This window comes from Nomascus leucogenys, chromosome 12, assembly GCF_006542625.1.
Source record: "Nomascus leucogenys isolate Asia chromosome 12, Asia_NLE_v1, whole genome shotgun sequence".
In the NCBI taxonomy this organism is placed as follows: Eukaryota; Metazoa; Chordata; class Mammalia; order Primates; family Hylobatidae; genus Nomascus; species Nomascus leucogenys.
This window is the reverse complement of record NC_044392.1, coordinates 51,342,790-51,370,706: the sequence shown is the minus strand read 5'-3', so window position 1 is coordinate 51,370,706 and position 27,917 is coordinate 51,342,790. Positions and strand designations below refer to the sequence as shown.

General features: G+C 42.3%; 1 protein-coding gene across 5 annotated transcripts in view; it reads right to left on the bottom strand.

Moving 5' to 3' along the window:
• The window catches only part of OTUD7B (OTU deubiquitinase 7B), a 132,311-nt gene that overhangs the window by 22,024 nt on the left and 82,370 nt on the right, over window positions 1–27,917 (bottom strand). For 3 of the 5 annotated variants that reach the window (XM_030824665.1, XM_030824664.1, XM_030824666.1), the window contains exons 2-6: window positions 18,045–18,195; window positions 11,308–11,496; window positions 7,541–7,768; window positions 6,025–6,126; window positions 4,286–4,413 (exon numbers count right to left, since the gene is read on the bottom strand). In XM_030824665.1, coding sequence (XP_030680525.1) covers window positions 4,286–4,413; window positions 6,025–6,126; window positions 7,541–7,768; window positions 11,308–11,496; window positions 18,045–18,129 — 732 coding nt within the window. In that variant the 5' untranslated portion in view covers window positions 18,130–18,195. The remainder of the gene's footprint in view (window positions 1–4,285; window positions 4,414–6,024; window positions 6,127–7,540; window positions 7,769–11,307; window positions 11,497–18,044; window positions 18,196–27,917) is intronic. The other 2 variants (XM_030824667.1, XM_030824668.1) reach the window with 2 other exon arrangements.

The window sequence follows — 27,917 nt, the reverse complement described above, 5'->3', positions numbered from 1 at the left end:
TTGTACTACAAAGTCAAATCTCTTACCTCTTTTACAGTCAAGATCCATGAACGAATAGTCTATGACTATTACACTTCTTTATCATCCATTCTTTTTTGACCTATTGCAATCTGTCCCATTTCTGCCCTCCATCCTGCTCACCCACTGCCACATAACATTTCACCTACCTGATTTTGGCAAAGAACAATGACCTTCTAATTGCCAAATTCAGTGGACCCTGGTTCTCATCTTAGCCTTTACGTGGGTTATTTTCCTCTTTAAATTTTCTTTGCCATTAGCTTCCATAAAATTATTTTCTATTTCTCTAAACTCTGCCTGCCCCCAAAATACTAGTGGTGTGTCAGTGTCAATGATTTTCACCTTGGTTCCCTCTGGGTGATCTCTTCTACTGCCATAATCTCATCCACTACCATCTGTATGGTATATACCATCTATCTCCAGCACAGATTTCTTAATTTCTTTTCTTTTTCTTTTTCTTTTTTTTTTTTTTTTTTTTTTTTTTTTTGAGACAGAGTCACCCAGGCTGGAGTGCAATGGCACAATCTCGGCTTACTGCAACCTTCACCTCCCGGGTTCAAATGCTTCTTCTGCCTCAGCCTCCCGAGTAGCTGGGATTACAGCACCCACCACCATGCCCAGCTAATTTTTGCATTTTTAGTAGAGACGGGCTTTCCCCATGTTGGCCAGGCTGGTCTCGAACTCCTGACCTAGTGATCTGCCCGCCTCAGCCACCCAAAATACTGGGATTACAGGCATGAGGCATTGCACCCAGCCTAGGCTTCTTAATTTCTATATTCATATATCCAGCTATCTACTGGAGACTGCCACCTGCCCATGGCTACCTCAAACTCTATAAAGTCAAAATAGAACTCCTGTTTTTTCCCAAATCCACTCTTCTTCCTATTTTCCTACCTTAGTGAATAGCACCAACTATCACCCAAACATCCAAGCTCAAAACCACGGAATTATCTAATATTCCTCTCTTTCTTTCACCCACCCCACACTTGGATACCTTCTTTTTTTTTTTTTTTTTTTTTTTTTTTGAGACAGAGTCTCGCTCTGTCGCCCAGGCTGGAGTACAGTGGAGCGATCTGGGCTCACTGCAACCTCCACCTCCCAGGTTCAAGCGATTCTCCTGCCTCAGCCTCCCAAGTAGAAGCGCTGCATACAAAGCCTACTTCCTGGCCCCTATCCACCTCTCTAGTCAGATACATCTCACTGAATTAGCTGTAGTTCCTGAAATGCACCATGTTGTTTTATACCACTGAGCTTTTGTCTAAGTTGTTCCTTCTGCCTGGAGTAGCTCACTTTCTATCGACCTTGTGAACAATTTCTCAACTTTCAGGATAGAACCCAAGTATCATTCCTCTAAATAGTCTCCTAAATCTCCCTTAGCAGATCAACCACTCCTTCCTTTGTATCCTCTCTCCCTAACTGCTATAGATTATTTTTTTGTTTGTTTGCTTGTTTGTTTGTTTGAGACAAACTCTTGCTCTGTCACCCAGGATGGAGTGCAGTGGCATGATCTTGGCTCACTGCAACCTCCACCTCCCAGGTTCAAGAGATTCTCCTGCCTCAGCCTCCTGAGTAGCTGGGACTACACGTCACACCACCATGCCTGGCTAGTTTTGTATTTTCAGTAGAGACGGGGTTTCACCATGTTGGCCAGGCTGGTCTCAAATTACCAACAGGTGATCTGCCTGCCTTGGCCTCCCAAAGTGCTGGGATTACAGGCGTGAGCCACCGCACCCAGCCGGCATTAACTGCTATAGAGACGTCTATTCTTAAGAGTCATACATGTTATAACCTGTTGCAATTATGTATTTACATGTCCATCTCCTCCTCTACGCTAGGATCATGTTTTATGCAATATACCCAAGGTCTATTTTGTGACTATAATCAATAAACATATGCTAAGTGAAACTACAATTTTTATCAAAGGAGAGCAGGCAATGGTACAAGCAATTTTAAAATACATTGGCTTTAGGATGTATATAATGATAAGGGAAATAAGTTTACCTTATTAATTTTATTTGGCTGACATTAGCATTAAAATGAGTCTATACTGCTTAACCGCACACTGACAGAGTAGAAGGAATCACTGGAAACATGAGGGGTATTGGGAACAAATTCAATGGGAATTGTTTAAATGACACAGCTATTTTCAATTTGTAAAATGCTATCACAAATTTTACTTCAATTAAAAATAAAGAGAGCAATGCCCAGGTTCTATATGGAGTGCTGCAGTCACTCCAATAGACACATCCAGAGGGATCCCGCCCCCTCTTCCTCGCCGGCTTCCGCTTCCTGTTTTAATGTACACAGCCACTAGGTGGTGTACACTTCTAGCCTTAACATTTAAGAAACTATTACTGAGCCTCACCACCAATTTCAACATAAAACAAGGAAGCCCAGGAAATCAAAACTTATTTAGTGTGGTTTTGGTACTGGGGAGCTAAAGGAAGCTTCTCCAGTTCATTATCCTCCTCCTACCATTCCCACTCCCAAGGTGGGTATAATGCTATGAATGATCTAAGCTAAGACAATTATGAAGGCCACATTTTCAGTATGAACTTTCACTGTGCTGAACAAAAGGAGAAAACGATTGCTCCATTACTAGCCACTATTCTCTATGCATGTTAGGGACTTTCAGAGGGAAAGGCTGGCTGGCCAAGGATAGAACGTGGGTATTTCTGGGTTTTCTGGCTAAATACCATTATAATCTAACCCCATCTTTAGAATAATAACTGTAATTGCTTTAATAACTGGAATTGGGCACACTTATTTTCTGGCTGTTGCTGTCATTTCTACTTAATAGTTGGCATTTTCTGGTTTGGCCTTTTCTTGCCTCTGCAGTGGTTAAGGTTCCGGTATTACCTGAACTCAACAGTGAAGAGGACAAAGCTGACTACCACGAAACTGACTACTGATTTGCTTTGGGTTCTAAATTCTAGGCTACCTCTAGCTCAGGCAAAAGCTTTCCACAAGATCCAGCCAAGCTTTCGGTGCTAAAAAAGAATGTCACTTATGTGGCCTTGCCCTGTGGTTTATTTCCCTCAGGAATCTTCTGGGGAAGACTGGCTGCTCAAAGAGAGGATTCTGATCTTAATATCATCTACTTTTAACAACTGGATTATTTGTTTTTGAGGAAGAAACATAGCATGTTCTACTTACATATTAAATCTTCAGGATATAAAATTCTAAATAACTAAAACAAAAAAACCTCTTCTATATTGTCAAGTTATGACAGAGCAATAAAATGAGAAAAAAAGAAAGGTGGACGAAAAAGGAAAGTTTCTGAAGAGATATTGCCATATTAAATGCCGGAAAGATCCAGCCATAACATGGCAAAAAAAAAAATAGATATACATAAAGAGCAGGAGATACAAACATAGCAGACAGAATCACAGGAAAAGGAAATAGGGAGCCTCATTATTTTTATGTAAAGGCATAATGTCATTATTGAAGGGAAGTAATCAGCAAACTTTTTCTGTAAAGGGCCAGGTAGTCAATAAGTATGGGCTGTGCAGGCCACATGTTACTACTCTGCTGTTGGAGGAAGAAAGCAGTTACACGGGTAAACATCCAAGAAATGCGCAGGGCTGTGTTCTGATAAAAGGTTTGTTTTTTTTTTTTTTACAAAATAGCCATAGTTTGCCCAACCCGTTTTGGAGAGGGCAAGTACAAACAATCTGTTGTTACTGCCTTATATAACAGCAGCCTCAACATTTGACAAACTCCTGAGAAGTACTGTTCAAACTCAGTTAAATAGGTATGCTTTTTGTGTGTGTGTGTGATTAGAATGCTGGTTCCTTATGCTTTTTAAAATTTAAAATAAACTAAACTGAGTATATGAAAAACAAATGGTATATATGTCCAAAAAGATTTTAAGCATTCACATTTCTATAGGGGCTGAAAACATAAGTCTTTAAAAATTGATCTAGCCTTACTACAAGCAAAAAAACAAAACAATACAAAAATCCTGTGGAATTGTCGTAACTCATTTTGCAAAACACTGCCACTAAAAGCTATAAAGCACCTATTGGGGGAAAAGCACAATGTTAGACAACCTCTCTGTAGGTCTCATGCCCACCACCAGTTCTCATGACCACATCAGAAGGCATTTACCCCATTGGTGTTAACTGCATTTTCTCCAATTTTCAGGATCATAAGCGGAGTCACACTGACCTAAACACTTGGAAATATTTTCTATTGGCAGGCACCAGGTGACTTTGGCAGCTAGGTAACTTTAGGAAACAAGGTGCTCCCACTCACACTCTCCCACCTCTTTATTCTGCTGTGTCTGCTGCCACCTCCAGCGCCTTTTCAACGCTTCCTTCTCAACTCCCTTCTCCATCAGTGCATACAAAGCTTTCCGCAGCATCAAGTCCCGATCATGGAAACCCCACATTCCTGTGGCAAAAAAAGCATAATGGTAAGATACCTCAGCTTGACTCTGCTAATTTTTGTATTTTTTTTTAAATTATTGTACTTTAAGTTTTAGGGTACATGGCAGGTTTGTTACATATGTATACATGTGCCATGTTGGTGTGCTGCACCCATTAACTCGTCATTTGGCATTAGGTGTATCTCCTAATGCTATCCCTCCCCCCTCCCCCTGCTAATTTTTGTATTTTTAGTAGAGATGGGGTTTCACCATGTTGGCCAGGCTGGTCTCGAACCCCTGGCCTCAAGTGACCCCCCTGCCTTACCCTCCCAAAGTGCTGGGATTATAGGTGTGAGCCATGGCACCAGGCTGCAAATAATATATTAAGTTGTAAATTCACTTAATTTTTTGTTTATTCGGTTTTTTTGTGAGTTTTTTTGGTTGGTTTGTTTTTGAGACAGAGTTTCGCTCTGTCCCCCAGGCTGGAGTGCCATGGTGTGTTCTTGGCTTACCGCAACCTCCGCCTCCCATGTTCAAGAGATTCTCCTGCCTCAGCTTCCCGAGTAGCTAGGATTACAGGTGTCCACCACCACATCAGGCTAATTTTTGTATTTTTAGTAGATACAGGGTTTCACGACGTTGGCCAGGCTGGTCTCGAACTCCCAACCTCAGGTGATCCATCCACCTTGGCATCCCAAAGTGCTGGGACTACAGGCGTGAGCCACTACGACTGATCTTTTTTTTTTTTTTTTTTTTTTTTTTTTTTTTGAGACAGAGTCTTGCTCTGTTGCCCAGGCTGGAGTACAGTGGTGCAATCTCAGCTGACTCACTGCAAGCTCTGGCCCCCGGATTCAGCAATTCTCCTGCCTCAGCCTCCCTAGTAGCTGGGATTACAGGCACCTGCCACCATGCCCAGCTTATTTTTGTATTTTTAGTAGAGATGGGGTTTCACTGTGTTGGCCAGGCTGGTCTCAAACTCCTGGCCTCAAGTGATCTGCCCACCTTGGCCTCCCACAGTGTTGGAATTACAGGCGTGAGCCATTGCGCCCAGCCCTTACTTTAAATATTAAGCCTATTTACAGTGGGGCATGGTGGCTCCCACCTGTAATCCCAGCTACTTGGGAGGCTGAGGCAGGAGAATCGCTTGAACCCAGGGGTGGGGGTTGCAGTGAGCCGAGATCACACTACTGTACTCCAGCCTGGGCAACAGAGTGAGACTCCATCTCAAAAACTAAATAAATAAATAAAATGAAGTAAGTGTGTGTTACAAAGTACTGCTAAAAACATACCTTTTTCATACACCAAAAGAATAAATATTAAGTAGAATTGTACACATACACACATCTAGCTATACACTGGTGGCTTACTCCTACTCATTACTCCTGGGGTCAGCTTTCAAAGCCAGCCCAAGCTAGTATCTGTGCTCTCTTCACTATCTCACTAGCAAAGGTAGGGCTCACTCCCATTTCCTCTTGTGCCAACATAAACACACAGACACACATGTAAGCATGCACAATCTCGCTCTGAACCATCATTTCTGCCTAAGATCAAGGTTGTCTGGATGAAGTCCTACACATGAGATTTGACTCAACTGTTTTCTTTCTGCAGGCGAATGGAGGACTGCTTTCAAGACTCACCAAGGGAGGCTGCATGCAGGAGGCAGTTCCCATCTCCAGTAGTTGCCAAAGGCAGCAGCCTCTGAGAGGTGGGATCCACACTCACCCACCAGTTCAAACGCCCTGTAGAAACAAGATAGTGGAGGAAAAGGAGATTATCCATGAAGCCCTTCCCACCTTCCTATTTCTAAAACAGACTCCAAAGCAGCCTCCTCTAGGAGGCCTATCCAGAACAAAACCATCACTTGATTACTCTTTATATCTTCTTCACTTATATCTAGTCAGTCAGAATCTTGTGAGCACAATTGGTTAGATCAGTGAGTAGGGTCAATTTTGTCCCAAAGGGACACTGGCAATGACTGAAGATATGTTTGCATGTCACAACTGGTAGCGGGATGCTACTGGTATCTAACGGGTAGAGGCCAGGGATGCTGCTAACCATGATACAATGCACAAGGCAGCTTGCAAAACAAAGAATTACCTAGACCAAAATGTCAATAGTGCCAAGGTTGAGAAACCCTGGGTTAAATGACGAGGCCAAGGACATAAGTTGAAACTGTTGACTGCTTGGACTGGCCCTGATTCCTTCCCTCCACTCAGGAGACCAGTATGTATCACAGCAACAAAGCTCAGCAAAAATCCATCATGAACAAAACAAAAACAACTCAAAGCATGTATTTAAGGTATCTTATGAGTATCATCTGCATATATGACAGCATGTCAGCATGTGTGGGGTGTGACTTTAAAGGAATAAGCAATAAGATAAAGTACATAAAATACCCAAGAAAATAAGTCTTAATTCCATACAGTCATCCCACAATTGCCAACCCATTATTTACATGAGGAAAATACCTTATGAGTGATGCGTAAGTTTTCTTGAACTACTGTGGAGCATAGTTTTTGAACTACTGAAAGAAAAACTGGCTTATAAACTCCCCAGACCAGATAATTTACTAACTTAAAAAAAAAAATTACAAATAGATGTATATGGTTAGTATAGAAGGTTACAAAATAAAAAATAAAAGCTTCCTTTCCATGCCCTTATCTAACTCCAGTTCTTATCCCACGCAAGCATTTTAATGCCTGATTAGCTTTTCCAAAATTCCCAGCTGCCTCACCCTATAATAAGAACTTTAACAATAATTTAAGATAAACACAATTACAAACGTAAATACATTTGGGGGGATAGGTTCACTACTGTGCATCATCTACAGCATTGGTCATTTCTGTTCACAAGGATGTTCCAGGGGCAATTATAATTAGTTTTATTTTTTTCATGTATTGATTTCTAGGTATTGATTCCTAGGCCTTTTCACATGTATATCTGGTTTCTCTTCCATCAACCAGGAAATTCCCAGAATAAAGTATCTAATCTGTATCCTTTCTTTGACAGCACAAGTTTATCCCACTGACTCCTGACTTTGCAATCAGATAACACACTTAAACTGGAAGCTACCGATCAAGTCCAGCGCCTCCACAAGGCTGCCTGTAGGTGGAGAGTAGAGGGAAGAGCGTGGGAGAGGAAGCATTCACTGACCTGCCTGTTCCAAGGCAACCAGCATGGACTGCTCAATGAGGTCTCTCTCTATGAAGCTGCGGAAGTCTTCATTATACACAGTGAGATCTGGAAGCTGGAAGGCACAGATGGGCATTTCCAGGGGGTGCTCATTGCTCCCCCCACCCCCACCATTGGAGGAGACATGGGACCGGGCCAGGGAAACAATGCTGGAGCTGGCGTGGGAGATGCCCCTAGACAGGCGTTTTTCTGCAATGAGAAATGGAGTCACCTTAGAACATACACAGCCCACTTGGAGAACTCTACACTGATGTGGTGATAGTTACCTCTCAACAGGGTTTACAGTCAGAGAAAAACTAAGTCTAACTGACTACTGAATTTCAGAACCCTTTTTCTGAAGCCAAATACAATTGGAGAAATAGAGAAAGTATTTTTGTAGGCACTCACATTAGCACCAAATATCCATTCCTCTTTCCGCCTTTGTTTGGAATTTGCCTGATCTTCCCCTCCCTCTGACTCTGTCTTCCTCCACTTCCATATTTCCCAATGTGATAGGGACCCATTCATTTAGCAATTTGGTCATTGTTTGGCGGGAGGAGAGGGAATAAGGGAAGTGAGGTTTCACTAGACTAGAGTTAGTCAAATAACCTCTCTGGTAATTCTCAGGGTCTTGGAAAATACCTTTTCTAAAGGGCATTTTCATTCTAGAAAGATTATAAAAGAAATCCATCATAGAAAAGAAAATCCTTTGGGAGGCCGAGGCAGGTGGATCACCTGAGGTCAGGTGTTCAAGAGCAGCCTGGCCAACATGGTGAAACACTGTCTCCACTAAAAATACAAAAATCAGCCAGGCATGGTGGTGTGCCCCTGTAATCCCAGCTACTCGGGAGGCTGAGGTGGGAGAATTGCTTGAACCTGGCAGGCGGAGGCTGCAGTGAGCCAAGATCGTGCCACTGCACTCCTGCCTGGCAACAGAGCAAGACCCCGTCTCAAAAAAAAAAAACAAAAAGACAATCAACAATAAATCTTACACATTTGGGAACTTTCTTCCTACATCAATAACACTAATTTATATTGCTTACTACAACTATTCTCAATACCCATATTTATCAGAAATTTATAGGGACAGTCAATTCTTAACAGTCTATAGAGAACAATAATGTAGATAGTACCCCACATCATTTAATTTGTTTTGAATACATGACACTTGTAATTCCCAAGCAGATATTCCACTGTGATTATAATTTGCTCAATGTAGTATTACAGTTCATTTGTATGGCTTCAATTATGTAACGATTTAATGATGATCCAAAGGGGGCAAAATTTCAAAAGCATGTTGGGCCGTTCTTAATACAATATTTGCCAGATATGATACAGAAAATAAACTGAGTTGTCTAAAGTTATCTTATAGTGATGTTATGTTTCAAATATTTTTTAGTTTTGTTTTTTGTTTTTGTTTTTGTTCTTTGAGACAGAGTCTCGCTCTGTCGCTCAGGCTGGAGTGCAGTACTGCAATCTCGGCTCACTGCAACCTCTGCCTCCCAGGTTCAAGCGATTCTCCTGCCTCAGCCTCCTGAGTAGCTAGGATTACAGGCACACGCCACCACACTCAGCTAATTTTTTTTTTTTATTATTTTTAGTAGAGACGGGGTTTCTCCACGTTGGCCAGGCTGTTCTCCTCAAACTCCTGGCCTCAGGTGATCTGCCAGCCTTGGCCTCCCAAAGTGCTGGGATTACAGGCGTGAGCCACCACACCCACCTTAAAAATATTTTTTAGGTATTCGTAGGCTGGGCATGGTGGCTCACACCTCTAATCCCAAAACTTTGGGAAGCCAAGGTAGAAGGATCACTTGAGCCCAGGAATTCAAGACCAGCCTGGGCAACAGAGTGAGACCTAATTTCTACAAAGAATCAAAAATTTAGCTAGGTGAGGTGGTGCGTGCCCATGCTCCCAGCTACTTGGGAGGCTGAGGCAGTAGGATCCCTTGAGCCCAGGAGGTTTAGGCTGTAGTGAGGTGTGTTCCGCCAGCCTCACTCCAGCGTTGAGGGACAGAGCAAGACCCTGCCTCAAAAACAGTACCATGTGCCTATGGTAAAAAATCAATATACTATCAAAAGGTATAAAATGATTTCACAAGGAAGTCTTCTTATCATTCAAAATTCCTGATCCCTTCCCCAGAGGCAAACTTTTGTATCCTTCTAGAAATTTTTATGCATACGGAAGCATATACAGGTTTTGGCCGGGCACGATGGCTCACACCTGTAATTCCAGCACTTTGGGAGGCCGAGGCAGGTGGATCACAAGGTCAGGAGATTGACACCATTCTGGCTAACACGGTGAAACCCCATCTCTACTAAAAATGCATATACAGATTTTAAAATCATCTTTTAAAACACAAATGAGAGTATACTACATACATTGCATTGCGTCTTACCTTTTTGAAAAAAATTATATATATTTTTATATGGAGTCTCACTCCGTCACCCAGGGTGGAGTGCAGTGGTGCGATCTAGGTTTACTGCAACCTCTGCCTCCTGGGCTTAAGCAAGTCTCCTGCCTCAGCCTCCCGAGTAGCTGGGATTACAGGTGTGCACCACCATGCCCAGCTAATTTTTGTAATTTTAGCAGAGACAGGGTTTCACCATGTAGGCCAGGCTGGTCTCGAATTCCTGACCTCAGGTGATCCACCAGCCTTGGCCTCCCAAAGTGCTGGGATTACAGGTGTGAGCCATCAAGCCCAGCCCCCTTCTGAATAGATTTTAGAAATTTTTCCAAAACAGTACACCAAGTTCTACCTAATCCTTTCTAATGATTGCAGAGTATTCCACAATATGGATGATTACAATTTACTTAACTACTTCTTTACTAATGGACATTAAATGTTTTCGGGGCCAGGCGCAGTGGCTCACACCTGTAATCCCAGCACTTTGGGGGGCCAAATCAGATGGATTGCCTCAAGGAAAAAAAAAAGTTTCAAGACTTAATTATTGTAAAATAATGCTGCTGTGAATATCCTTATATGCTGCATTTATGTATTTCTTTTTTTTAATTTTTATTCATTTATTTTTTTTGTTGAGACAGAGTCTCACTGTGTCACCCAGGCTGGAGTGCAATGGCATGATCTCAGTTCACTGCAACCTCCGCCTCCCAAGTTCAAGCAATTCTCCTGCCTCAGCCTCCCAAGTAGCTGGGATTGCAGGCATGTACCACCACGCCCAGCTAATGTTTGTATTTTTAATAGAGATGGGGTTTCACCATGTTGGCCAGACTGGTCTCGAACTCCTGACCTCAGGTGATCCGCCCACCTCGACCTTCCAAAGTGCTGGGATTACAGGCATGAGCCACCACACCCGGCCTTATGTATTTATTTAAAGAATACATATGTGCACATACACATATATGATAAATTGCTAAGTCAGAGTACATATGCATTTTAATTTTGATAGATATTGGCAAATATTAACAAATTACCCCCCAAAGAGGTAGTGACTCTTTCAATTCTACCTTTATGTGAACTTTATATCAACAAGGAGATTGTTATCCTCCTTCCTCTATTTCTTTCACAGTATCTGAGGAAGGCTTTTATATAGGATAACACTAAAGATGCAGAGACGCAGTGAGGGACTGCAGCACCTGGGCAGACTGAGGCCACCTCAATCTGGGTTCGGCTGGGAGAAGGGGAAGAAATGGAATCACCTCCAATGGATCACTAGACTTTATGACTCCATTTAACAATCCCCTCCCTTCCTACTCCATATACGGAAACATTCCCCAGTCACTCCAGTACCTTGAACGATGTCATCCTGCCGTTGGAGGATGGGTCGGGGAGGGCGAGTAGGCTCTCTGTCAGAAAACCCTTTTTCAGGGGTCCTAGAGCCGCCACTCCCCTCACTAAAGGATGGGGGTAGGTTCCCAGCATGGACTTGACGTAGCTGTTCAAAATCACTGAGGGCAGCACTCACATCCCAATTCTTTCCTGTCAGGAGGCAAAGCAAAAAGCAAACTGTGCACCCATAGTATAGAGACACAAAGATCACACTAACTAACCTATCAAAACCAGCATGCAAATACCCACGCACATAATCATTCTTCTTTTCCTTACCCTGCTTTAATTTTCTTTATAACACTTCAATCTAACTTATCAAATGTCTTTACTTACTTATTTGTTGCCTATTTCCTAAGTAAGTGCCATGAAAATAGAAACTTTGTCCCTCTGAACTAAAAGAGCCCTCAAAGATCTAGTAACCTAAAATTAAAACTTCCTTTTACAGATAAAGTCTAGAGAAGTAAATTATTTGCCCAAAGTCACAGCTAGTTCACACCAGACCCAGCAGGACTCAAGCCCCGGTCTCCTAATTCTGAGATCCAAAGAGGTTCTTAGCCTACATGTACTCTAGTGTGTCCTAAACCACTAAACCTGCATATAAGATCATGGGCTTGTGCATTTTCTAGTGAAAGAGTTCATAGCTGTCATCAGCTTATCAAAGGAAACAGTATTTCCCCCAAATTTAAGAATCACCATTCTACTAAAGAAATGACCCTAAATGATAAGATTTGTCATAAGGGATTTTTCTGATGCTTTCTCCAGCTAAATTATTCAACAAATATGCATTGTATAATTGCTCACATTTCTTTCTGTTGTATTCCATCTACCAGCACCTTCATTCAATTCCTATCACCTACTGTCCTACCTCCAATCCATTCCAAAGAATCCCATGAGATTAATCTTTCTAAAGCACAGTTGTGATCCTTTTAGTTCCATAATCGAGATTTTTAATGGCCTACCACTGCCTACAGAATAAAACTCAGGCTCTTTGGCTTGATACTCAAGGCTTTGTATGTCCTGGCCTACTTTTCTGGCCTCTTCTCTGTGCTTCAATTTCCTTATCCATGAAAATGCAGATGATAGTAACAGTGCCTACCTCATAGAGTTGTTATGAAGATTAAATGAGTTGAAAGCACTTAGAATAGTGCTTGGTTTTACTTACAATTTTACATCTAAATCATTACTGATGATTTTACTTCTAAATCATTACATTAGCCAACTGTTCTGACTCCCTTTGCTCACTCTGTTTCAATCATCACTGACCTTGCTGCTCCTAGAACATGCTAAGTTCACTCCCACTCCAGGGCCTTTCCACTGATTATTCCCTCTACCTAGAAGGCTCTTTCCCCAATATATCCACACAGACAACTCCTCATTAGCTTTAGGTATTTGCTCAAATATCACATTGTTAGTAAGCCCTACCCTGACTTAAAAATCACAACCCAGCCGGGCGCGGTGGCTCATGCTTGTAATCCCAGCACTTCGGGAGGCCGAGGCGGGCAGATCACGAGGTCAGGAGATTGAGACCACGGTGAAACCCCGTCTCTACTAAAAATACAAAAAAAATTAGCCGGGTGTGGTGGCGGGCGCCTGTAGTCCCAGCTACTCGGAGAGGCTGAGGCAGAAGAATGGTGTGAACCCGGGAGGCGGAGCTTGCAGTGAGCCGAGATCGCGCCACTGCACTCCAGCCTGGGTGACAGAGCCAGACTCCGTCTCAAAAAAAAAAAAAAAAAAAAAAAATCACAACCCACTTCATCATTCCCTTTACTCTTCTCCATAGCACTTAACAGTTTATCATATACTTTATAATTTACTTAGTTATCACATTTGTTGTTTATTGACCCTCTCTCCTGCTAGAACATGAAGGCAGGTATTTTTGCTTGTTTCGTTTTGTTGGAGCATCTAGAACAGTACCTGGCACACAGTAGTCACTCAATAAATATTTGTTGAATTAATGGATAACTCTTCTCCTGAATTAATGCATGAACGAGTGACATTTGCCTTGAGCATCGGATCTATACTTCCAACTGTCTGCAAATGTCCTTAAAATCAGGTCTTCCTAACAATCCACATGGCCAAATTGAGTATGCATCATTTTCCTTCCCAAAACTTGCTGCTTCTCCCCTTCCTATGTTCCCTAAATCAGTAATGGCATCACAATCCCTCCAGGCCCTGAAACTTCAGTCATTTTCAGCTAACTTCAGTCATTTTCAGCTCCTCAAGTTTCCTCAGATCACACTCTTCCTCTTCCCTCACCACCAAGTCAATTTGTACCCCTAAAACATCTCTCGAATCCATTTCTTATTATCCATTTTTATTGCCACTGCCCCATTTGAGGTCCTCATAATCTTTAGTCTTTGGCCTTTTAGGAAGGAATTCTCTATCTGGTCTCTCTGCTCCTAATCTCTTTCCTTTCTAATTTGTTCTTTATAATATGATAGTTTACTTTTGATTTCTTTCTCTCATTTTCAATTATCAGTATTGAACAGTCCCATTAGCCAGGTGTGGGGGTGTGTGCTCGTGGTCCTAGCTACTCAGGAGGCTGAGATGGGAGGCTCACTTGAGCCCAGGAGGCCGAGGTTGCAGTGAGCTGAGATTACACAACTGCACTCCTGCCTGGATGACAGAGTGAGACCCCATCTCATACAAAACAAAACAAAAATCAAACAGTCCTATTGGAATACAATTAGTTAACTGTTGTTGTTGTTGTTGTTGTTGTTGTTATTTTTGAGATGGAGTCTTGCTGTGTCACCCAGGCTGGGGTGCAGTGGCACGATCTCGGCTCACTGCAACGTTCTCCTGGGTTCATGCAATTCTCCTGCCTCAGCCTCTTGAGTAACTGGGATAACAGGCACGTGCCACCATTCCTGGCTAATTTTTGTATTTTTAGTAGAGGTGGGGCTTCACCCTGTTGGCCAGGCTGGTCTCGAACTCCTGACCTCAGGTGATCCACCTGCCTCGGCCTCCCAAAGTGCTGGGATTACAGGTGTGAGCCACCGCACCTGGCCTCAGTTAACTTTTAAAAGAAAAAACAAGCAACAGAGAGAAAATGAGGATGAGGTCCATTTATGCTCTTTCTAAATTGTTTTTTTTTTGAGATGGATTCTCTTTCTGTTGCCCAGACTGGAGTGCAGTGGCATGATCTCGGCTCACTGCAATCTCCACCTCCTGGGTTCAAGCAATTCTCTGCCTCAGCCTCCCAAGTAGCTGGGTTTACAGGCGCGTGTCACCATGCTCGGCTAATTTTTGTATTTTTTTAGTACAGACGGGGTTTCACCATCTTGGCCAGGCTGGTCTTGAACTCAATGGAGTCTCGTTCTGTCGCCCAAGCTGGAGTGCAGTGGTGCAATCCCGGCTCACTGCAACCTCTGCCCTCCTGGGTTCAGGCAATTCTCATGCTTCAACCTCCTGAGTAGCTGGGATTACAGGTGTGTGCCACCACACCCACCTAAGTGTTTTGTATTTTTCCTTCTAAATTATCTTAATTCCACCCCCTTCTATCTATTGCTACCACCACAGTCTACATCATCATCATCTGTCACCTGAACTAAGGCAATATTCCTAACTGTTCTAATCATTTCTTCTCTGGCCAGAGTGTTCTCTACAACAAGTACACTGTTAAAAACTCAAATCCAATCATGTCACTCATCTGATTAAAATCCTTCACCAGTTTCCTAGTGAACTTAGAATAAAATTTAAACTCCTCATCATGGCCTACAAAGGCCCTGCACTCTCTTTTTTTCTTTTATTTCTTCCTTTTTTTTTTTCTCCTTAGTAACTTTTTTTTTTTTTTTTTTTTTTTTTTGAGACAGAGTCTCACTCTGTCACCCTGGCTGGAGCACAGTGGCAGAATCTCGACTCACCACGGTCTCTGCCTCCCAGGTTCAAGAGATTCTCCTGACTCAGCCTCCTGAGCAGCTGGGACTACAGGCACCCGCAACCACACTCAGCTAATTTTTGTATTTTTAGTAGAAAAGGGGTTTCACCATGTTGGCTAGGCTGGTCTCAAACTCCTGACCTCAGGTGATCTGCCTGCCTCAGCCTCTCAAAGTGTTAGGATTACAGGCATAAGCCACTGTACCCAGCCTCTTTCTTTCCTCTTTTCTTTTCTTTTCTTTTTTTTTTTCTAAGAGATGAGGTCTTGCTATGCTGCCCAGGCTGGTCTCAAACTCCTGGGCAGCATAGCAAGACCAGCAAGATTGCTTAAGCGATCCTCCCACCTCAGCCTCCCAGGTAGCTGGGATTACAGTGAATACCACCACACCTGGCTTGAGCCCCTATTTTCTGCTTCCTGCCTATCTCACCAGCTTCCTACCACTTTCGCACCATTCTTACTACCTCATTATTAATAGTTTCTCCAATGTGCCAAACTGTCTTGCACCTTAGGGCCCTTGCATAAGCTGTTATTCTGCATAAACACTCTCTTCTACATCCCTTTGTCTTGCTGCTCCTACTTGTCCTTCAGGGCTCAGCTTAAAAATCACTCCTCAGAAAATGCCTTCCTGCACTCTAGATCTAAGTTAGGGTTCTTTCTTCACTCTCACAGCACCCTCAACATTTCTTTCACAGCATGAGTGTATGTATGTGTGCACACATGTGAGCATGCCAGCAATAATTTGTAACATAATTGCTTACAGCCACACTCTGAAACCAGATTGCCTAGGTTCAAATCCTACTTAACTTCACTGAGCCTCAGGTTTTAAAATTATAACTCCAGGATAATAAAACTTTATTGTATGGTGGTCGTGAGAATAAAATAACATGTCTCAAGTACTTTGCACATACTGAACACTCATAAATGTTCAACACATGTTATAAGAGGAATGCAGAAAGGTTAAGGATTTTATGAAAGAGGAAACATTTGAGCTGAATCTTGAAGGATGAGGAGAATAATAGAGGAAAGAAATGCTGCAGACTGAGGAAGTAACCTAACATGATCACCAAGAGGTGACAAGTCAGGCCTGGCTGCATAGGAAGTATAGGGAAAAGCAGTAGGAGATGAAACTAAAAATGCAAATTAGGCTGGGCACGGTGGCTCATGCCTGTAATCCCAGCACTTTGGGAGGCTGAGGTGGGTGGATCACGAGTCAGGAGTTTGAAACCAGCCTGGCCAGCATGGTGAAACCCCATCTCTACTAAAAATACACAAATTAGCCGGGCATGGTGGCGTGTGCCTGTAGTCCCAGCTACTCGGGAGGCTGAGGCAGGAGAAACGCTTGAATTTGGGAGGCGGAGGTTGTGGTGAGCCGACATCGCGCCACTGCACTCCAGCCTGGGCGACAGAGCGAGACTCCGTCTCAAAAAGAAAAAAAAAAAAAGAAAATGCAAATTAAGGGCAAAGTTGTACTGAATTACTAAACTGGAATTTAAACCCTGATCTTCTGTTTCCAAACTCATGCTCTCCTCACAGGTAGCCAAGCAAATGTCTAATTGTCACACCTTGCTAAGGGCTGACAATTTAAAATATTACCTATGTATGCTAAGAACTTGCCCCTTCCCCATAGGCCTGCCTGTTTGTGTCATTACATATTTTCATCTATTATTTGTGACTCTAAACAAAGAATCCTAGGGACATGATTCTAACCCTTCAGGACCTTAAAATCTAGAACATTCAGCCGGGCGTGGTGGCTCATGCCTGAAATCCCAGCACTTTGGGAGGCCGAGGCAGGTGGATCACCTGAGGTCGGGAGTTAGAGACCAGCCTGACCAAAATGGAGAAACCCCATCTCTACTAAAAATACAAAATTAGCTGCGTGTGGTGCATGCCTGTAATCCCAGCTACTCTGGAGGCTGAGGCAGGAGAATTGCATGAACCTGGAACGAGGAGGTTGCAGTGACCCAAGATCGCACCATTGCACTCTAGCCTGGGCAACAACAGTGAAACTCCGTCTCAAAAAAAAAAAAATCTAGAACATTCAAACGTATGTGTATAAAGATATAAGTAAACAAAAGCAGCAAAATGAAAACATTAAATTGATTCATTCAACATAGAATTACCCATAATGTATGTTATGTAAGGAAAGAACAAAACCATGGATGATCCCATCATGAAAACCCTAAAGTCACTTATATATAAAGAGGAAGTCTTACAGATCTAAAATTATGCTTTTAGGCTGGGCACAGTGGCTCATGCCTGTAATCCCAGCACTTTGAGAGGCCGAGGCAGGCACATTACCTGAGGTAAGGAGTTCAAGACCAGCGTGGCCAACAGGTGAGACTTCATCTCTACTAAAAAATACAAAAATTAGCCGGGTGTGGTGGCAGGCACCTGTAATCCCAGCTACTCAGGAGTCTGAGGCAGGAGAATTGACTGAACCTGGGAGGCAGAGATTGCAGTGAGCCAAGATCATGCCACTGCTCTCCAGCCTGGGCAACAAAGCAAGACTCTGTTTCAAAAATAAATAAATAAATGAAAATAAAATAAAATTATGTTTGTAATGGACTAATATAAAATTTCATTTGCATTGCCTGAGCATAAACTGACAATGGAGAAAACTACCCCAGTAAGTTCAAGGTGAAAAAGGGATTTTAAAATTTCAAATTATGATGGGTTATACACAAAGTATATCATTAGAATTAACCACAGGGCCTAACATACACAAAGTATCTTCCTGATCACCTTAAATGTTCCAAATCATCCTAATGATAAATACCACATTTTACTTTCTCTTTTCTCATTCTCCCCTACAACTCCTCACCTTCTAGGAGATCTCGCGCTAGCCCTGGCTCTGCTCCTGTGGAACGGACAAAATCTGACAGAACAGCATCCATGTCCAGGGTCATGTGATCATCAAGTACTTTCAGCCAGCTGGATGTAGGTAGAACATAGATCAAAATTCAGGCCTCCACCTGAGGAATAAATAAATACATAAGGCTCAAATTACACTGGAACAGGATAATCACAGTCCCATGTCAGCAGCTTCCTAACCAAATGGGGAAAACTATCCTAGCTCATTCATTTCAGTTGAATTTTAAAATACAGCACTTTAAAATTATGAAGAGTAACATTTTATTTCCTAACTCTTCATTAACATCTCAACGTCTACAGTAACCTGTAATACCACTCTGAAAAATGCTTTTCCTGTACTTTTCCTGAGTACTGCTTTTCTACCATGAGTTTGCTTATCCAAACTAAAGAAGGAAGCAACAGGCTACCACCCTAAAGAACTCCCCACCTGCAATAGTCGCTAACATGGCACCTTTGTGTATTTCCTTCCTGGTACTTGAATACTCTCAAATTATTTTAATTAGTTGCTGTCTAGCCAACTCCTCTAATATATAAGTTTCTTGAAAGCAGGAAACTTGTATGTCTCCTTCACTAATGTATCCCCTGCATGTATCACTTGGCACAGTGCTAGGCACACTGGCCCTCAATAAATATTTGTTGAGTGAATGAACAATTACTATACACTGGATAATTTCAGAGTTGACTAGTGTTTTGATGCTAGCAGAGGAGTAAACTGATAGCTAAAACTACTCAAAATACAGCATTAGGCCAGGTGCGGTAGCTAACGCCTTTAATCTCAGCACTTTGGGAGGCTGAGGTAGGTGTATCACCTGAGGTCAGGAGTTTGAGACCAGCCTGGCCAACATGGCGAAACCCCATTTCTACTAAAAATACAAAAATTAGCCAGGCGTGGTGGCGGGCACCTGTAATCCCAGCTACTCGGGAGGCTGAGGCAGGAGAATCACTTGAACCCACGTGGGGCGGGGGTTGCAGTGAGCCGAGATCACGCCACTTCACTCCAGCCTGGTCAAAAGAGTGACTCTCTGTCTCAAAAAATCAAATTAAATTAAATTAAAGAATAAGTTATTCCACAAAGCAGAGTGGGACCCAAAAGGTTCATAACAAGATTCAATCTCTGTCCATTAACCTCATGAACCCAGGAAACACATCTACTCCAAACACATCTTTCTCCACACAGGACAGATGACTGTCAAATAAGTTCAACTGAAAAAGATCTCTTCTTTCAGACTTTGGCAGAAACTACGTCCCTAACCTGACAGCCTGGCACCAATCCAACATTCCTGTGAGGTTAAAAGTCAGAGGGAAGCAATAACAGAGTGAAGAACAATCTCTGATCAAATTCTGCCAAGTTTACAGCTTTCTATAGAAGACTCACTCATTAAGTTGCCAGGTACACTTGCCCTACCATACCCACCAATCCCCTGCCTTTTGGGAAAGGTCAAAGTATAATTGTTGAAGGCAAAAAGTGACAAGGCAAATAAACAAAAAAGATTTGTGAGTTATAAAACCAGCAGGTCACTAACTTGCTAACACTGGATTTTTTTTTTTTTTTTTGAGAGAGAAAGAGATGGCAAAATAGAAATTTTTCTCTCCTGTCCTGTTCTAGTAGTACAAGAGATCCATGAGTGCAGGGACACGATTTCTTCATTTTTGTAACTCCAACATCTAGTGTAGCATCTATAATATGGTAGGTAGTCAAATGCCTGATGAATAAATGACTCAATGACTAAGCCAACTTCCACATCAGCTACCAACAAACCAACCAATTTGAAGCTTAGCAGATCATAAATTCTAGGGCACTTGTTATCACCCTTCTATTTCTGTTTTAAAAACTCTCCTTTCTAAAGGGACATCAACCATGCTGTCACTACTCTTACCTCCCTCACACTACATGAGTTTACCTACATACACCTATACATATTAACTAGGTGACTTTGGTCAAATTACTTACAGGGTTTCAGTTGTCTCTTCTATAATCTAGACTTGGATTAGATGACTCATAAGATACTTTCAAGGTTTAAAAAATAAACTTCTTCAGTTCACTACAGCCTCATGATCTATGATCTTTGACTATCATTCTAGATATTGTCAATTTTAAATTTACCTGAGTTTCAACATCATAATTATCAGAAAGAATTACTAATACATAAAGAACCTTTGGTCTAAGATACCTCAAATTCAAAATGTCAAATTATAAAGTAAATCAGTCCCTTACCTTCAGGAATTAGGAATTAAATTCCTTCAGAATTAATAGATGAATGAATCCTCCCCCTACCCCCCAGTAGAGGCAAGAATTTCTTCTCCAAACCCATTTTAGCCACAGCCTTAGGTCACAGGAAGTGGTAGCAGCTCAAATAACTTATACACATGAATAATCCAAAACCAAGTGTATAGCTGCAAAACAAATTTCAATCTTCTCTCTTTAAAAAAAAAGCAATGCAATTGTAAAGCCATTTTAATAACTTTCTGAAAGAATGTGAGAAATATACAATAAGTACACAAAATAGTAATCACAAACAGGTGCTCAGCAAAAAGGAAAAGAGTTGACTAAGCCATAGGCATATAGGCAATTTCACAGCCAGACAGTCTTCTGAGTGAGAGAAGTGAATGAAAACCAGTGTTATGGCATCATAGATCTCACATGTCAACATAGCACACAGGCTATTCTTCTCAAAAAACATTTTAACAAAGTAATTTAGAGGTTCAACATTATCTAGAATGCCTTGCTCTTTAGCAAACATTTGAAGCACTAAGCCAAACTTCTTAACAGCACATTCTTACATTTGATGTCTCCAGGTGCATGCTGTGGACCCTGACCTAACCCCACCCAACAGGTGAGAACAACAGCTTTTGTTACATCACCACTAATACCTTGCTTAGGCTTTTCAAATTCCAAACGGAGATATCAAACCAATGATTAAAACACAGTGTTTGGGCCGGGCACAGTGGCTCACGTGTGTAATTCCAGCACTTTGGGAGGCCGAGGAGGGTGGATCACCTGAGGTCAGGAGTTTGAGACCAGCGTGGCCAACATGGTGGAACCCTGTCTCTACTAAAAATACAAAAATTTGCTGGGCGTGGTGGCTAGTCCCAGCTACTAGGGAGGCTGAGGCAGAAGGATCACTTGAACCAGGAAGGCGGAGGTTGCAGTGAGCTGAGATGGCACCACTGCACTCCAGCCTGGGCGACAGAGCAAGACTCTCTCGAAAAAAAAAAAAAAGTTTGGGCCGGGCACAGTGGCTCATACCTGTAATCCCAGCACTTTGAGAGGCTGAGGCAGGAGGATCACTTGAGCCCAGGAGTTTGAGACCAGCCTGGACAACACAGTGGGACCCTGTCTCTAAAAACCTTTTTTAAACTAGGTAAGCATGGTCGTGTGTGCCTGTAGTCCCAGCCACTTGAGTGGCTGAGGTGGGAGGACTGCTTGAGCCTGGGAGGTCAAGGCTATATAGTGTGCGACAATCGTGCCTCTACTCTTCAGCCTGGGTGACAGAGTAAGACCCTGTTTCAAAAAAAAAAAAAAGCAAACCAAACACACAGTTTTTGGCTCTGTCTCAGGGAGGAGGAGGAGGAAGAGGAAGAGGAGGGGAGGGGGAGGGGGAGAAGAAGAAAACCAGTGGCTTTCAACCTTTCAAATAAAACAGAGGAGGTTTTCAACTATTTGTTAACTGAATGGTGTAAAGACAGCTCTCACCTGGCATCAACATCTTCCAGCTGAAAGGGACTTTAGCAATTACTTAATCCAAATACCTGCCCCCATGCAAGAATCCTGCTATTACATCTCTGACATAAATCACATAGTCTCCACTTGAATACAAGGTCTGACAGGGACCTCATTACTTTGCTATAATGTCTACTTTATTACTGGACAGCTTTAACTGTTAGAAAATGCTTTTCTAAACTAAAACAAAAGCTATCACCAGCCTCACACCCCAACTATAACTTTCACATACCGGTTTTGATTCTGTTCTCCAGGACAATAAAATCTACTTCCCAAGGATGATGGAATTTTCATGCAAAATTATTAGACAAAGCATTTCTTTACATAAACATTTGTTGTAGATCAACATCATGATGTTGTTATGAGCCAAACAATGGCCTTTATTTTACAAAATCCTGTCTTATATCAGTACTTGCTTGTACCTATATTCACTTATAAATATTTGTGCTGACTTCATTATATAAACTTAACAGGCTGAATAAATTATGTTGTTCAAAATTTGCTTCTGCTATCTTTGCCTCTCACCCCTACTTCCACTTCCATACCATCTTGAAGTAATGACGCAGTCAAGAATAAAAACTAACAAGTTAATATTAGTTAAGCACTTCTAAAAACACTCTTACTCGGCCGGGCACAGTGGCTCACGACTGTAATCCCAGCACTTTGGGAGGCCAAGGCGGGTGGATCAGGAGGTCAGGAGATCGAGACCATCCTGGCTAACATGGTGAAACCCCGTCTCTACTACAAATAAAAAAATTAGCTGGGCATGGTGGCAGACGCCTGTAGTCCCAGCTACTCGGTAGGCTGAGGCAGGAGAATGACGTGAACCCGGGAGGCGGAGCTTGCAGTGAGCCGAGATAGCACCACTGCACTCCAGCCTGGGCAACAGAGCGAGACTCCATCTCAAATAAATAAATAAATAAATAAATAAATAAATAAAAATAAAAACATTCTTACTCATTAATGACAAAACTCTTGCAGCAGGTCTCATTATTCCCAATTTATAAACAGAGAAACAAAAAAGACTTCAAAAGTCAGGTAGGTGGCCCAAAGTCTGAACCTAGATAGTCTGAACCCATGCTCTTTCACTGTACCATACTAGGGGATGCATTACTGATTCCTGGGACTGCCCTGATTCTTGCCCATTTAATTTGTTCACCATAGGAAAAGGTTGTGCCTATCTCTCGTATTTATCAAAGACTTAAACACTTGCCTTATATAACTTTATTTATTTATTTAGAGACAAGGTCTAGCTCTGTCACCCAGGCTGCAGTGCAGGGGTTTGATCTTGGCTCACTGCAACCTCCACCCCCAAGGCTCAGGCAATCCTCCCACCTCAGCCTCCTGAGTAGCTGGGACCAAAGGCACTTAAATAACTTTAAATCCTACCATCTTCCTGAGCAATTTCAGTATCCACCTGCACAACTCACCTAACATTTCTGCCTTAGAATTTCATTATCTCTTCTAATACTAAGACCACCTCCACAACAACAACTCAAACCTGGACCCTGCCATTTCCTGAAACCATTCCACCTCTAAATCTTAAACTCAAACATTTTACTCTGGCCACAACCTCATCTCCTTCCAGCTTTTCCTCTCTACTTTTTTTTTTTTTTTTTTTAAGACGGAGTCTCGCTCTGTCTCCCAGGCTGGAGTGCAGTGGCCTGATCTCGGTTCACTGCAAGCTCCGCCCCCCAGGTTCACACCATTCTCCTGCCTCAGCCTCCCAAGTAGCTGGGAAGCTGGGACTACAGGCGCCTGCCACCACACCCAGCTAATTTTTTTGTATTTTTAGTAGAGACGGGGTTTCACCTTGTTAGCCAGGATGGTCTCGATCTCCTGACCTCCTGATCCACCTGCCTTGACCTCCCAAAGTGCTGGGATTACAGGCGTGAGCCACTGTGCCCGGCCTCCTCTCTACTTTTAAACCTGCCTGCTCACTAAGACATCCAGTCTCTTAACCATCTTATTCATTAATTCAACAAAAGTATTTGGAGTGCCTTTGTGTGAGGCACTATGCTCATGACTAAAAACACAACAGTGAACTAGACACAATCCCTATCCTCAAAAGCTTCCAGCATGGAGGAAAAAACCCACAAAATCCTACCATCTTCCTGAGCAATTTCAACAACCACCTGCACAATTCATCTAACATTTCTGCCTTTCATAATCTTTTCAAATATTTTCACAAACAATTATAATTATAATAAATGTTAGAGAAGGGAGTGTTATCTCCTATAGGGAGTCAGGAAAAGCTTCCCCAAGGAAATTATGTTTCATCTACGAATTAAGATTAATTAAGATTAAGCAGCAATTGGAGAGACAAATTGGGAAAGGAAGAACGCTCCAAGCAGAGGAAACATACACTAAACTTCCGTGGCAGGAAGGAACATAAAGATGAGAATGTTGCTACAAGAGGATGAAGAGAGGGCCTAGTGGACCCTGTTAAAGATTTGAGATCTTATCTTAAACATAATGAGAAGCCACTGAAGGGCTGCACGCAGAGGTAGAACATAATCAGATGTGAATTGTTAAAAGATCACCTGGTTACAATGAGGGAGTTCGGAAGAAGCACAGTGGATTTAGGGAGAGAATTGATTAGAAAATTCTTGCAAAATAGAGCTAAACCAGGATAAAAGCAGTGAAGTTTGAGAAAAATGGATAGATTCCACTTTATCTCTTCTTGCCTAACAAAGTAAAACCAATAATTGATAACCTAATTTACTTTCCTGTGAAAATTTAGTTCCCTTATCCATTTCATCTGTCCAACTTGGATGGATCCCACATTCTAACTTCCCTGCTAACCTTGCAGAGCAATATGACTACTAACATGTTATTCAGCCACCTTGCTTTTATTGAAACACTGCTATCTTTGCTTAACTTTAGTACCTCCATCAATCTTCTGAGCTACTATCCCATACCTTCACCATGCTCCTTGAGCCTCCCACCCAATCCACATCACCTCCCCTTACTCCTGTCAAATGACCTTGCCTCCTACTTCACAGAAAAAAAAATTACAAAGCAAAGCAAGAGGGGTTCCTTTAGGTTTCCTCCTCTGCTCCTATTTGTTGGTGGTTACTCTCCTCTTCCCTGCAAAACTCCTTGTCCTCAACCTACAAAAATAGGCTTCTGCAGAAAGAGAATGGCACTGGCTTATATATAAGATCATCACAATCATCCTTACTTCTGCTCTCTTTGTAGCATTTGATACTTACTGACCACTCTTCCTGCTTCTCTGGCCCTGTGTCTTGGTCATCTTTGTGGACTCCCATTTCTGTGCCTGAACCAAACTTAGTGCACCCACCATTCTAGCCTTAGGCCTTCCATCTTCTCATTGAAACTTCATTCACAGCCCTAAGCACCCAAATGGTCACGACTCCAAATGTATCTGCACCCCCAAATTCTTTCCACCTCACCTGGGAATCATACAGGCACTTAAAACTCAGTACGTAAAAACATGAGCTTATTCTCTCATCTCTGTCTCCCATCCTTTCAAACTATTCCTCTTCCAGTACTGCCTATTGTAGCAAATAGTCCCCAGTCATCCAAGTCACAAGCCAGGGAGCCGCCCTGGACTTCTCTCTTGCCTTATCCACACAAATAATCTTTCGCTAAGTTTTACTAATTTCACCTTAAATATCTCTCAAATCCCTGCAAAACCTTCCACAGGCTACAGCTCTTTTATTCTATCAGGTTTTCATAACCTGCACCCCAGGAAATAGCTCCCTAACTCCTCCCTCTACCTCTCTCCATCAATTGATTGGCCTCCACAGGCAACCACTATGAGCAATTTAAAATGCCAATATTATAGTATTATATCCCACTGTTCTAAATTCTTCAATGGATTTTCAATGGCTAAAGCCTAAGATTCAAATTCCTATACAGGGGCCAGGCGCAGTGGCTCACACCTGTAATCCCAGCACTTTGGGAGGCCGAGGCAGGCAGATCACCTGAGGTCAAAAGTTCAAGACCAGCCTAGCCAACATGGTGAAACCCCATCTCTACTGAAAGCAGAAAAATTAGCCAGGCGTGGTGGCATGTGCCTTTTATCCCAGCTACTCGGGAGGCTGAGGCAGGAGAATCACTTGAACCTGGGAGGCAGACGTTGCAGTGAGCCAGGATCATGCCACTGCACTCCAGCTTGGGCGACAGAGCGAGACCCCATCTCAAAATAAACAAACAAACAAAAAAACAAATTCCTATACAGGGTCGGGCATGGTGGCTCCCTCCTGGTGACCTGCGCCTATAATCTTAGCACTTTGGGAGGCCGCGGAGGAAGGATCACTTGAGTCCTGGAGTTTAAGACCAGCCTGGGCAATGTAGCGAGAACCCATCTCTACAAAAAAAATTATTTATTTATTTAATTAGCCGGGTGTGGAGGCGCACGCCTGTAGTCCCAGCTACTCAAGAGGCTGAGGTGGGAGGATCACTTGAGCACAGAAGGTTGATGCTGCAGTCAGCCATGATGGCACCACTGCACTCAGCCTGAGCGACAAAGTGAGACCCTGTATGAAAAAAAAAATCTATACAGGACAAACAAGGCCCTTCATGATCTGGCTCTACCTAATTCTCCAGCCTTTTCTACCCCCCATCATTCCCTTGTACTGGGAGTTCCCAAAGTGTACTATGTGCTTCAAATCTCAGTCCCTTTGCACATATTGTTCCCTTTAACTGGAGTAACTCCTAGGTGTAGCAGGTGAATTCTTACCTCTTCTTTAAAACTAACTTAAATACTACCTCATTTGCAAAAGTTCTCTGACTTCCTAAATTGCGCACTTCTTTCTTGGTGCCCCCACTGCACCCTGTACGCTACTTTTACCATAATGTTTATCACCCTGCATGGTAGTTGTGTTTATTTACATGTTTGTCTCCCACTAAACCAGGAACAATTTGAGGGCAGGAATCCTGGCTTGTTCATCCAATATTCCCCAGCATCCAAGTACCTAGCAGGCACTCAATTTCTGTTCAGATGAACTGAAGTATATTTCTATGGTACCCCATAACACACACACACACACACACACACACACACACACAGTACTGTTGATAGTCTATCAGTGTTGTACACAGACAAGTCTAAAACAGTAACTCATCTCAAAGACATCTGTTTAAGATTGTTGTACAACTTTATTTGCAACAAATTTCTCTTCCTATACATTGTTTAGCTCAGAATAATATTAAAATCAGTCTGCATATTCCAAGTGTCCAACTTACTTAATAATAGAGAAAAATGACCCAAAATTAAAGACCATGGATAATAAAGCTCTATTAAAATGCCAGAGAAACTACTGACCCTACATTCTCTCATTTACAACATTCCCCAAAGCTTCCAGAGTTTCACTCTCTACCCATGTCCTGATTCCACTGAAGCATTAGAGCTGCATTTGAGTCCTCTCCAACTCTTCCCATAACTCACTGGAAAACTACAACACTCAAGACTGTCAAAAACTTTAAAAAGTCAGAGACTCCTCCATGTCTATGATGTCAGTCCCAAGGAATCCAGACAGAGAGAAAGAGGAGGGACAGAGGCACTTAGAACTTTCACATAATTCTTGATTAGGTGGGAGGGAGAGATGAATAATTGTCTTGGCAGATTGTTTTTAGTTAATATGGGTCCTTCAAGTCAAAGAAACAAAATATAACCTTCTTAGAAAATACGACCAATTTTACTCTATTTTTTTTCTTTTTTCTTTTATTTGCGGATCTAGTCCTGAATCCAGACCAATCCTACTCTAAAGGGATCTATATAACACTAAATGTTACAATCCAGAAGTAACAAGATGAGTCTCAAAGTAAGAAAAGAAAGAAATATGTTTTAAAGCTTTAGATATTATTTCATTTAAACTTCCAAACAACTCTGAGAACTTTGTATTGTTACTCCACATCACAGATGAAGATACTAAAGTTCACAGAGGTTAGGTAATATGCCCAAGGCAACACAGGTAAAAGTGGCAGACCCAGGATTTTTATCAACCCAGCCCAGCTGACTCCAGAGAACATACGCTCACATACAATGCCACATTTCGTTCAGGGAGGAGGACTAAGAAAACATGGGCAGTCCACTAGGTGGACGTCCACCCTCACTGCTTCAACTCCTCTCAA